At 38.7% G+C, this 10919-nt stretch overlaps 1 protein-coding gene across 1 annotated transcript in view; it reads right to left on the bottom strand.

Annotated features, from left to right (window-relative positions):
• LOC102310367 (cadherin-12) overlaps positions 1-10919 on the bottom strand; it is a 102347-nt gene that overhangs the window by 11304 nt on the left and 80124 nt on the right. The window contains exons 8-9 of the mRNA XM_005932084.3: positions 4705-4841; positions 1219-1340 (exon numbers count right to left, since the gene is read on the bottom strand). Of these exons, the coding sequence (XP_005932146.1) occupies positions 1219-1340; positions 4705-4841 (259 nt within the window). The remainder of the gene's footprint in view (positions 1-1218; positions 1341-4704; positions 4842-10919) is intronic.

Raw genomic sequence — 10919 nt, 5'->3', positions numbered from 1 at the left:
ATAGATAGATAGATAGATAGATAGATAGATAGATAGATAGATAAATAGATATTTTTTTTTCAATCTTTTTAGATTGAAAAAAAAAAGTTTGCTGCCCGCACAAAGCCTTGCACATCATTGCACATGCTATGTGTATCTGTACTACTGTGCTCACATTATGCTGTGAAGTGTAAATTACATATTGGTCCAGAACTGCCTTCTAATTAGGTGTGATTAGATGAATTACATGCTCACAGGTACATGCTTTAAACTCTAAAGACAAAAACTTTAAGACAAACTTTTTCCATGAGGAGATAAATGATAAAACATCCTTCCACTATCAAATACTGTTCATCATCCTGCACAGTGAAGCCATGAGCAAAACACGCTTTTGAGTGAAGGTTAACTTCAAATGAGAAACCATTCACGTTAAATTTAGGAGAAAAATGACAATTTTGTGTTTTAATTCAGTCTGGCAAGCAAGAAACATGACAAATTCACATGCCAAGGAAGACACTGATGTCTTCAAATGAAGGGCATGGGCGTTTTGATTGCAACAGACCTGACGACCAGCAAAACATCCTTAATGTGATGAGGTGTCTACGGTGATTTGATAGACTGCCAAAGACGCTGTTCCCTCACAACGCTAACTGCATATAGATGCTAGTTAATGGGCTAATTTACAGGCACAGGTGGTTTACAATCCACACAGGCAAATTCTCCACTGCATCTCAAATATATTATCCAAAATGTGCTCGAGGTTGCTGATATGCAAAGCGCCGTTTTGCTTTATGAACTGAATCCAACTCCATGACTCAGTCAGTTTGAGATTTTGATTCATACTCTGTACTACTCTGTAAGTGTTCTCGGAAAAATCCCCTGAAATAAAAGCTTTTATTCAAGTGACCTTGAGTAAGATGCAGTAGCTGGTTAGATATCAATGTGAGAGCGAAATGTGTAGCATTCCAAAAAGCAAAAACTTCCTCTAAAAAGTCTGAAATTATTTCTGCCAAAGTTGAAACAGGGACACTTTGTCACTATTCATAAAGAAGTATCCTTCATATTCAATTTGACATGTTTAGATAACTGTCAGTAAATGCTGTAAAACCATACCCCCCTCTATGGGGGAACACATATTCCAACAAGCAGATGTTATCTCGCTATAAATTAACACAATTGAATGAGTTCTGCCTAATTCCTTCAGCACCTGTCAGACAAAAGCAGCAGCTGTAAACATACCTGTCCTGCTTTAGCATTTTCACACACAAAGGTCTCATAAGGACTGGCGAGCTCAGGGGGGAACTCGTTGATGTCCAGCACTTGGACAGTGATGGCTACTCGACTGGTCAGAACTGGACTGTCTGCAGAGAGAAGCAACAAACAATTACATGAATACAGAAACAGAGACATTTTGGGTGTTTTGTTCACAGCACTGACATCATGTGGATAAATTAAGTACTACCATCTTATGACAAGCCAGAGCTTGAAGGTTTATCACTGTTGCAGTAGCATGGTCAAGTGGTTAAAGAGACTTTCATGCTTGAGTCTCCTTGAACAGATGTTATAGATGCTTAGCCACTGCAAGTGTTCAAATTCTGGAAAATGTCTTATGTGTGTGGAACACAGTGATGCATAAATGCTGTTTTATGACGCTTTTGTCTGACGCTGAGAAGGAAAATAAAATAAATACATGCACTAAATTCATCCCATGTGTTGCTTCTAAAGCACACCTCATATTATTGTATACGGCCCTTTCGAGAGGACATTTTTTATTACAAGCCTTTTTTTTAAAGGTTCTGTTATAGGTTTGAACCATAAGATGTGCATCCCATTCTAATTAGTGTGTGAAAGCCCCTTCGAGTGGGAATAGCTTGAATCCACAGTTGTTTGTTAGTGTTTCCTCACAGAGGGGATACAATGGGGAAATGTTCTCTTTGTGTGAGAGCCCAGTTAAGGTAAACTTTATGGATTTGATGTGGGAATAGGCTTTGGTGCACATTGGAAGGCTTAGCGTGTTCTCGTTTGTGTTAGTGCCAGTGCATAGGTTGGTAGGTTTGTGCGTTGCTGGGTGGTTGAGAAAAAAAAAATGCAAGGGCGGGGGGATTGGAGAAGCAGCCACGGCTCAGTTAGCAACCTGTCTCTGACCTTGATGGAAAAAGCAATCTTCCCACCAAGGTAAAAATGACACTGATCATGGGATTTGCTGCTTTGCACTGACTGAACTACTAACACTGATGCTCAGTTGGTAAAAAGGCACTATCGCTCGCTTGTGATCGAGAACTCTATTTATAAAAGTGGGGACAACTTAAAATATTTCCATATCAATAAATTCTATATTTCTATATAGTCTCAGTGGTTTGAGCTAGTTAAGTTTACAATTTTCCCTCTCATCTAATTTTAAAAACTCATCTCCATAACTGTTGTTATTATGAGTGATATATCATTCAGCCCACTAGATGGAGCAATGGCACAGTGGTTATATTTGAATCTGACTTCGAGCAGCAATTTAGCCCAAACATATGCTCTATTTATTTACTGAGTCCTGTATAGTTGTACAATGCTTGAGTGATTTGCCCTGAAGTTACCAGCTTATACTGTTTTTCTAATGCACATTTTGCATTTTTTTTCTCATTTTAATTAAAAAAAAATATACTTTATTATTGCAAGCAATCAACCACGGATCTATAAAATGCACTGCAGAACACTAATAAAAAGAAATCATTCTGAGTATCTGTCTGCTAAAAGTGTAACTGCAGATAACATAAGTAACAAAAAAACAAATTGTGTTGACTGTCATTTTTTTTGAAAAAAAAGAAAAAAAAAGAAAAAAGATAGTAAGTGTGCTTCCTAATTGCCCCATGTCATGGTTATTACAGCATTGAATATATCTCTCCCTTGCCTTAAAATTACCAATGAGTTTAAATGCCAAAACACAACCAGTTAATCTAGCCCTGGCTCTTATTTAGCACGCCTTCTGTTCAGCCCAGTGTCTCAGGGGAACAGCACGCACTGCTCTCATTTTGCTGCATGACTGCAGTGTCTACAGACAACCAGACGGATCGCCAAGGTCTCCGAACTAAAGTGTCTCCAGCTCAGGTGTTGTGACCAGGTGTTTATCGCCGACGAACGAAAGCATAAATGCCATCCAGCAACTCTGTCGATACTGCTGGATGCTTTCCACCAAGTGTAACGGGAATAAAAGGTGTGGGCGGATAAATGTTAAAAAGCATTAGCGGCAAGAACACTCGGTAGATACCGAGGCAGGTCAAATACAGAGGTCTGCAATAATTTACTGTTTATTGAAAACTGCTGTGCAATACTAAATAGGGCTGCTACAGACTGTAGATAAGTTAGAACAATTATTTTTTTTCTCTGTGTGTGCGTGACCTCTCCTCAACAACTGGATTTTTTTGTATGGGCACTAAAGGCATCTTTGCTTTAGTATTTATTGTTGTTATCCATGGTTTAAGACCTGAATAACAGACAGCAAACATGCCAACGATGACAATAGTATCCAGAAGAGTGGAGCCATAACAGCCATCCAATACCCAGAACACAAAGTACTGCCAAATCTAACTCAAGGTCAAACACAGATTTGAACTCAAGCTGGGACACAAACTCTGGGGTGCTGGTTTTATCTCTGTTCTTGCTGCACCAGTCCAACTATTATTTTTAAACACTGGCTCTGGAAGTTTTGTTTATTTCTTTTTTTGTTATTGTCAGTGAGTAACATTGTCTGTAGATGAACATTGGTCCTCTGAGAGGGGTGGGCAGAGGTCTGGATCAGAGCCCGACTTGTAGCGAGGTGATAAGAAAGGAGTGAAGCACAGGTGGGTGAGGATAAAATGAGCAGAACTTCCCCCTGATTCCTGCATCTAGTATGACACACTGAACATGTAACTGCCTATTAAAACTTCCATCTCGCTTCTCTTCCTCTTCATCTGTGCTGTTTCCTCTCAGTCTACCTCATCCTGCAATTTCTTGGCACTTATGCACAAAAGCCACACAAAGAAAGGCGCACACACATTGAAAACAAAATTAGCATGTCACTTCCATGACCTTGAGGGGAAGTGACTAATATCAGTTTCCAAGGCGACAATGACTCAAGTTTTAACAGCCCATATTTCACAGTCTGTCCTAATGAATATACAGCATGTGTAATTTTGATTGAGCACCAGCCTGCCTCTGGGATAATGACTTTGACGGTTCTTAGCAGATTTGATGACTTGATGACGATGGATTTGCTTATTTATCCAGAAATTTGCTCCACTTCCTTCATAAAAACATAATTAGCTTGATGACATGTCTTAAAGCCACAGCTCCACATTAGTTCCATCCTTTTCCGAGCTTGGCTCACAACATGCTGCGATGCCGCTGCGTCGGCGGACTGTTAAACTGTGGAAGGTTCACGTTTTATTGCGGCGTAAGTAAAAGTTGACTCTGGCAAGACAAGCTCTCTTCCAATGCCAGTGTCATCAAACGTGCTAAAAGAGGCAGTTAAAAATGAAAACAGAGTTAAGGCAAGTATGCTAGAGGAGACAATGTCCTGAAGACACATCCCTCTGGGAGAGCTATCATAGTTTATAGATACCTATAAACCTTTCCAGCAAAATGGGATTGAGTATTGACTTGAGTAAAAGTGCATTAAATCCTTCACGCAGATTAAGGTGGGGGAAGGACAATGACACCTGCGTGAATCATAACTGATCTCATTGTCATACTTACTGAGTTTTGTCGCTACGATGGAGATATTGTGTTGGGCGATGTTTTCTCTGTCAAGAAGTTCGTTGGTGGAAATCGTTCCCTCCACTGGATCAATGTCAAAGTAGCTGTCCAAGTCGGTCTTCCAGTCAATGGAATATCTGAAAGAAAACGTTAGTTTAAAGACATCCATTTGCAGCACAAACCAGCAAATTAAACCACAGCGATTTTCCTTCTAGCTTCATGTATATGAGTTAGGTGTAATGTAATGTTGGCGTAGCCTTCATTACTCATTCTGAATGGTCATTTCCAGGAAATGTGCTGAGGATCGCATATACATTCCAATCTAGTAATGGGGCACACGTACTTTGGCCATGCTGAGCTAACGGTTTTCTTGGGAACATAAATGAATTTTGGGCACAGTTGAAACCGTATCAATCTCTCATGCTCAATGAACAACAAAGGCATAAAGTGTTGGTTCGATGTCTGAGAACAGAAGGCATGATGTCCTCTCTGTGAAATGCATCTTTGGTCTTACTGAGTTGCTCTGAATGCAAACTATGAAACACAAAAGAGATCTGAGAGCAGACCGCATGGCAGTGACAGCGCCATTCATCACTCCATGCTATTTGATCTTAAAAGGCTATTTTTCATTAATAATTTTGTGATCGTCAATGGCGTTCCAGCAGGAATAAATAGATTGTCTTTTTTCATTCTCATTCACAATTAGGTCAGTTGAGATGTAATGGGAATCTGGTGCCTTACTCATGGTCATTTCCACAGGGCTGATGGTTAATTTTTCATGGGAGTGAGTCCGCATTCACTACATACAGAAAAGGCTGTCTTTGCCACTATCCTGGTAAAAAAAAAACATTTTGTTCCATGCCAAACTATTTGATCTTAAAAAGCTATTTCTCATGAATATTTATAATGCTTGTTTTCCACACTACAGAGCCTCAAACTGGACTTGACTCAGTCATTAAGAGAAACAGGCCTGGCTTACATTTACACCCTCAAGTCTTTTACTGTAATCAGGTTGATAACAACACCACTTGAGTAATATTTTCTATGAGCTTGGGTTCCATTAAATTTTCAGTTTAGTTTTGGGTCAGTCGACATTTTCTCTTTAACTCTGCATTGCATGCGGCCTTGAAGCGAACATGATCATGTCAAAATAGTTTAGTGTGAGTCTCTTTGATAAATATTACAGCCAAACTCCCATCAAAAGTTCAAAAAATCAATAGGTGTAATTTTTCCTCAGGGTAAAACATTTTATTTTTATGTTTTTTGTGGGGAGAGGGTATCATTGTTGTCAACCTGCTACTCAAGCACATGTTTTGCTTTCACCGTGGCCCATGCAGTTGGTATTACAAGATATCGCATGTTCATTAACAAACAGCGCTGGTATTCAGTTCAACGACAAAATACGTATCAACACATCAGTCACAGTTTCTAAAAGTGCATTACAAAGATGAAAAAAACATTCATTCTGTATTCATGTGGGACAAAAAGCATGTAAAATAGTTTTACTTGTAATTGTCCTAATCTCTTAGTTATCTTTAAATAGAATAGAGCTCATCAACAGCTAGGAATAAGAAATCACAGATATAAAGAGTCTATTTAAGATCAACTCAGTGCAGACAGCTGTAGATATGAAAATTAATTATGGCGTTATCTCCTTCTTTGAATTGCGATGATGTTAATTCACTTCAGTGCACATTGCACACAGTGCACAAGGTGATTTAAGGGAAAAAAGGAAGGCATGTTTCAGTTTATTTTCTACAGTCGTTGGTTTTTAGAGTTTATGGTTTTACTGTGGTAGCATTTTAAAGTCCATGACCAATGTGCCTCTTCAAAGTCTTGTGATCTGTGTTACTGCCTTTTTTAGGCAGAGGCCTTTCCATCTTTAAGTTTTGAAAACTAACACAAGCTGTAGGAAGCTCTATAGAATCAGCCAACAATGCACTATTCATGATGCCCTTTTTGTCCCTGCAGCTAGAGATAGCTTGACACTATACTGCTAAATAGTGTTATTGGTCGAGTCTAAATGTCTAAAAGCATTATTCCCTATGCATGATGGGTCACTGGGTCCGTTGTTTTGAAGTGAAGAATGCATGGCTCTCTAAAGGCACACAAATGAACAATGTCAGCTGTGGTATTGATGAATATTTAAAGTGCTGGAGACAAAGTGGAGATCCACAGAGTAGAGGGCATTCGTTTTTTGTTGTACAAATCTTTGCTTCTTCTCTTCTTTTGTTTTCCCTGAGATGAAATATTCATAATAAAACAACTACTGTCCCTGCAACATGTTTTTTTCCCCATTTTTTGCGTAACACTCTGGTAATTCATCTCTGAAATCCATTACTATAAAGCAATCCACCTGAATAAGAGCAGCTAATATGTTTTAAAAAGCGAAAGGGTTCTCATACATTTTTAAGAATGCACTCTTTTGTCTTTGCAAAGGACAGTCTATTGTTATCCACCACTGAGGTTTAATGGTAGAAAATGGGGCAGCATGAGTAAGTGTGAGTTCTATGTATGTGTGTGCGTGCAGTGGCGGGTGCATATCGAGGCAGAGAGATTGCGAAAGAAAAGGAGCGTCTTGCCTTGATTATAAATCAGAAGATGAGTGAGGCATGTCAGATCTATAAAACTGAGCTGTAATGTTAAAATGTCTCACCTGATAATTACCCAGGAGAGAGCAGCAGCGCCTTATAAAGGACCCTTCAGCTTTCATAAACTAGGTGGTTGATTTCAGCGTTCAACAAAAAACTATTAAAGAGGAAATTAAAACCTGAGTAATTAATTCTAATAATATAAATTAGCAAAGGGAATGAATTTCCATTTGTTTTTAGTACCCTTGTAAGGTTACATGGATATATTATGCTATGGTTTACACTTTTCTTTCATCTAACACATTCTTAGATCTATTACTTCTGAGCAGTATTTAATGCAAACATGTCATCTGCATTGTCCAAAGCAGACTTACTACAAGTTACAACACTGTGAAGTGATGATACTGTATGCATTTATGTAGAATCCACAGCCATGTATGTAAACCTTGATTTATTGAAAACATGTTTTGTTCAGAATGTCTTGAAAATACTTTATCAAAACTGAAACTGATACAACAAAAGGGATTAGCTTTGAGAAGGTAAAACTCACTGTACAATCTGGGTTTTGATTGCATGATACAGTAAGTATTTCCTTCACTGTTAAAAAAAATGATGCATGCAATCTTAAATGTTTATATAGAAGTCTATGGGAAAACAACCTGCACCCGACAAAAATAAAGCAAAAGAAAAAGAAAAAAACAAACAAAACAAAACAAGGTATGAAATCTGTTTTGTAAAATCAATTTTGTAAATTATGCAGATTTTTAAGGTCCACTTTTTGTCACCTACAGTTTTAAAAGTGATTGGTGAAAATGTTCGTCCTGTTCCTTCTTAACTGGACTTAAACAGTATGAAAGGTGTCCAGTAACAAGTCCAGTGTCTTAGTTGTTGCTAGAACTGCAATCTTCGGGACAGAGACCTCTGATGTTGTGCTTAGAATCTGGTGGAGTCTCTCTCCCAGTTTGGGGGGTTACAGCTTCTGATGTAGCTAATACCACTAGGATCACTTTGGACTTTACCTTTCACATGTGTTCCTACTGTCTGCTCTATCAACCACAAGCTGATGCTTTGGCAGTCTGGTGGGTTTTCCAATGCTCTTCTGAGCATTGGAAAACGGTCATGGTCACGTGTTGACTTATATACCTAATCGGCTTGGTTGCTATAATGCCTGATAGGAGTTTGTGTTCTGTGGAGAGGCAGGTAATTGGCTGTTACCTGCCTTTAGGGGATCCTTCATGATCAGGATTGTTCTGCCTCTTCTGGATGAATACCTGCTATTAGCAGCCCCTTATTTGTGCTGCCAGGCAATCATGGATAGCCAAATCCTCTTGAGAACAAAGGGCAAAAATATCTTCCAATTTAACTTTTTTCGTGATTTGTATGTCGACTACAGGGGCCATAAATGAACAGGCTGGATCTCAGGAGGAGATAGCTTTTTCATAGGCTGGGCTTGTGCCGGGTCCCAGTACTGTCCAGTTCTTCATTCCAGAAACTGGATGTCTGTCTTTGTGAAGTTGACTGGTTCTTGTTCTGGGAGGTGTGCTCTTAGGTCCAATAGCCACTTGGAGTTTGTGTTGTGTGACAACTCTTTTTCCCACATATTCTTCAAAATTGTTTCGTTTCAGCTCCGAATCGTTTTCAGTTGGGTTGATACCTTGTGTTTGGCCATAATCTTTAACCTCAGCTCAGTAGATGCATTGGTCACTGCATTGCTTTCTTCTGTCAGGGCTGTCTTATTATGTCCATATTGCTCACTATTGTTCCCAGTGTGCTATCGCCTCTCAATGTCCAGCTTTGTAGTGTTCTTTCAATGATGTTATTACATTACTGATTTATTCCCAAATTGTCTGCCTTTGTTGGCATAATTGCATAGGTTCCTGCTGCTTTATCCCTATTTGTTATCTGCAAAACAAATTAAACATAACAACAGGTATCTCTAATGTTCAGCTTGAGAGGCAGGGATCAATACATTCAGTTTAGTTTAATGAGTCATTATAAACTATTAAAAACTAAAGTCACTAATTTTTGTTTTGAAAGTACACAGAATATTTAAATATACTTAATGACAACTCTTACAAAGTTCAAATAGTCTGCTTATGTTGTGTAACATTACCGGCAAGTGTAGACCTGCTAACAGATCATCCTAGCAGGATTTTAGATGGCAGTGTCAAATGTTCTACATAGACTGATTGGGCTTTAGACTGATGAGTAAACCTGACAAAACTCTCAAGATTAAAGCTATGATGACACTGATGAATGAAGACTGGAAACACCGATGAATAGAGATCTAAAACCTTCAATCACCGGCTGCAGAATGACAGTACTTCCCTATTTAACACTTTTAGTCTCAAGCGAATACCAAGGGCAATTTGGCTCAATAGCCTGAGCTCTTGAAGATGGATGCACATTTAGATCCTACCATACTTTACTCAAGTATTTAGTACAAATTATAGTCTGAATAATGTCAACCAATGTGTTTCTTTTAATGGCAGGAATTTCTGAATCACGGGAAACACTGTAATGTAGCTGTGTTGTCAAGGTTCTACATAAAACCATCATGACGATGCAAATTTAGTATAATTAAGTTGGCACAAAATGCATAGCATCTTGACAAGTCTGTTAATCTTAGTAATTAAGAAAAGAAGTAAGTGTTGTTCATTCAGCATCATATTCGGTCAGTGGCATATGTGATTACATGAAAAACTGATTTTCAAGTGCAGTTTGTCTCTGAACATTCCTACAAAACAAAAGAGAAATATTTCAAATTAAATACAGTGCTGTGCAACATTCTTCAGGCACATTTTTTATTTCTTTTGTTCTTATATTTTAAAAGTGTCTGGACTTCTTTAAAATTTCTTGAAGATATTTCACCTCTCAACCTCTCATCTGAGAAGTTTCTTCAGTTCTAAGAGCAACTGGTGGAGAGTCCCAGATTTTTAAGTCCTGTTGGGAGTGTCCCTAAGAGGATCCTGGACCCCCTGTTGTTCCTCTTCCTAATCACACAAGCAAAGGTGTGAAAACAGGTGTGGGTCACAATCAGCCAAAGTTTTGGGTGAACCTGTTGTGAGACCTTGCCCCACCCTATCATGTGACTTACTGAGAACAAATGACCTAAGATGTGAGTGGGCGTTAAAGTGTCTGGGAAGGGATCTCAAAACTGGATTATAGATGGCAGACAGTTGGTGTCGTAAGCCACTGCCTCTGTTTGAAGATGGTTGTTCACAGTGGACATAGATGGCTTTTTCACTCCTCTTTCAAACCCTCTGTCTTCTCTGTCCAAGAAGTGGACATTGGCATTCTCAAAAAAATGGCCTTTGTCCTTTAGATGCAGGTGTACAACTCCAGATGCTCTTCTTTCCAAGCTCCTTACACTACGATGACCTGGATGACTGAGAAGCCTCACAGATATGCTTCTTATAGTTTATTAAACTGTGAATAAGTATAAAAACACACCTAATTCATGTCTTCACACAACTTAAAATAGAAACTATTTTAAATTGTATCTTTTGGTACCTTGTTTCAACAGTTGTCACAAAAACACAGTTTGTTCTCCTTTCTTTAGTTGACTCTACAGAAAATTCCAAAATTCCAGGCTATATTTTACCCAATGGTAGTGGGCATGTG

This window comes from Haplochromis burtoni, unplaced genomic scaffold, assembly GCF_018398535.1.
Source record: "Haplochromis burtoni strain Fernald_Lab_line unplaced genomic scaffold, NCSU_Asbu1 Contig_101, whole genome shotgun sequence".
NCBI classification, from domain to species: Eukaryota; Metazoa; Chordata; class Actinopteri; order Cichliformes; family Cichlidae; genus Haplochromis; species Haplochromis burtoni.
Note: the sequence above shows the minus strand (reverse complement) of the source record. Positions and strands in the feature narration are given on the sequence as shown.